At 38.6% G+C, this 800-nt stretch overlaps 1 protein-coding gene across 1 annotated transcript in view; it reads left to right on the forward strand.

Moving 5' to 3' along the window:
* Positions 1-550: 550 nt before the first annotated feature.
* The window catches only part of LOC104497649 (protein NEL-like), a gene marked incomplete at its 5' end in the record, with an annotated part of 6,968 nt that continues 6,718 nt past the window's right edge, over positions 551-800 (forward strand). Inside the window, one exon of the mRNA XM_010140925.1 lies at positions 551-744. Within this exon, the coding sequence (XP_010139227.1) occupies positions 551-744 (194 nt within the window). The remainder of the gene's footprint in view (positions 745-800) is intronic.

The following is an 800-nucleotide window of genomic DNA, read 5'->3' on the forward strand; positions in this document are numbered from 1 at the left end:
GGCTGTAGATGTCACTGAAACTTGAATACCTAATGTATTCTAGTTTGCACACCCTAATAAATGATGCAACTTGTAGCACAGCATTCTTGCTTAAGTAAACTTACAAGTCAGATGTCACCTTTCACATTAGCTTCTCAGCAAGTGAACTCAAATGTGCTAGACAGAGCGAGCAAAAGATTTTGAAAACAAGATTCTGCAGCTTTTCTTATTTCACTGAATATGTCTCATGAAAGGTTGCTGCAAACTAACGCTCTCTGGGGAGCTGAGAATTATTTTTGTTCTTATGTCTCCTGTGATTTCTTCATTCTAACTACCTTACTTAATAGCATTCACTTAGAAAGATGTATAGGAAAGCTCAAAATTGTAAAATTGATGTAACTTGAAAAATTTTTTTTGCGAACTCGTAAGTTACTTCTCCCCATTCTGGTGAAGTGCAAATTAATTTTCAGCTGAAGGCTTTAATGGCCAAGAATAATTTATATTGACTACCGCAAGAACATTTTTATTAATTGAATGTGGTCTAAGAGCATTACATGGCATGTTTTTGCAGACATTGATGAATGTGGAACTGGAAGGCATAGCTGCGCAAATGACACTGTTTGCTTTAATTTGGATGGTGGGTATGACTGTCGATGTCCCCATGGCAAGAACTGCACAGGAGACTGTATCCATGAAGACAAAATCAAGCACAACGGTCAGATTTGGGTGCTGGAGAATGACAGATGCTCTGTCTGCTCATGCCAGGTCAGTAGAAATAGAAGTAGCTGCTTCTGAAAGATGGTGGTAGGGATGAAGGGAAG

The sequence above is a fragment of the Buceros rhinoceros genome, unplaced genomic scaffold (genome assembly GCF_000710305.1).
Source record: "Buceros rhinoceros silvestris isolate BGI_N320 unplaced genomic scaffold, ASM71030v1 scaffold43567, whole genome shotgun sequence".
Taxonomy (NCBI): domain Eukaryota; kingdom Metazoa; phylum Chordata; class Aves; order Bucerotiformes; family Bucerotidae; genus Buceros; species Buceros rhinoceros.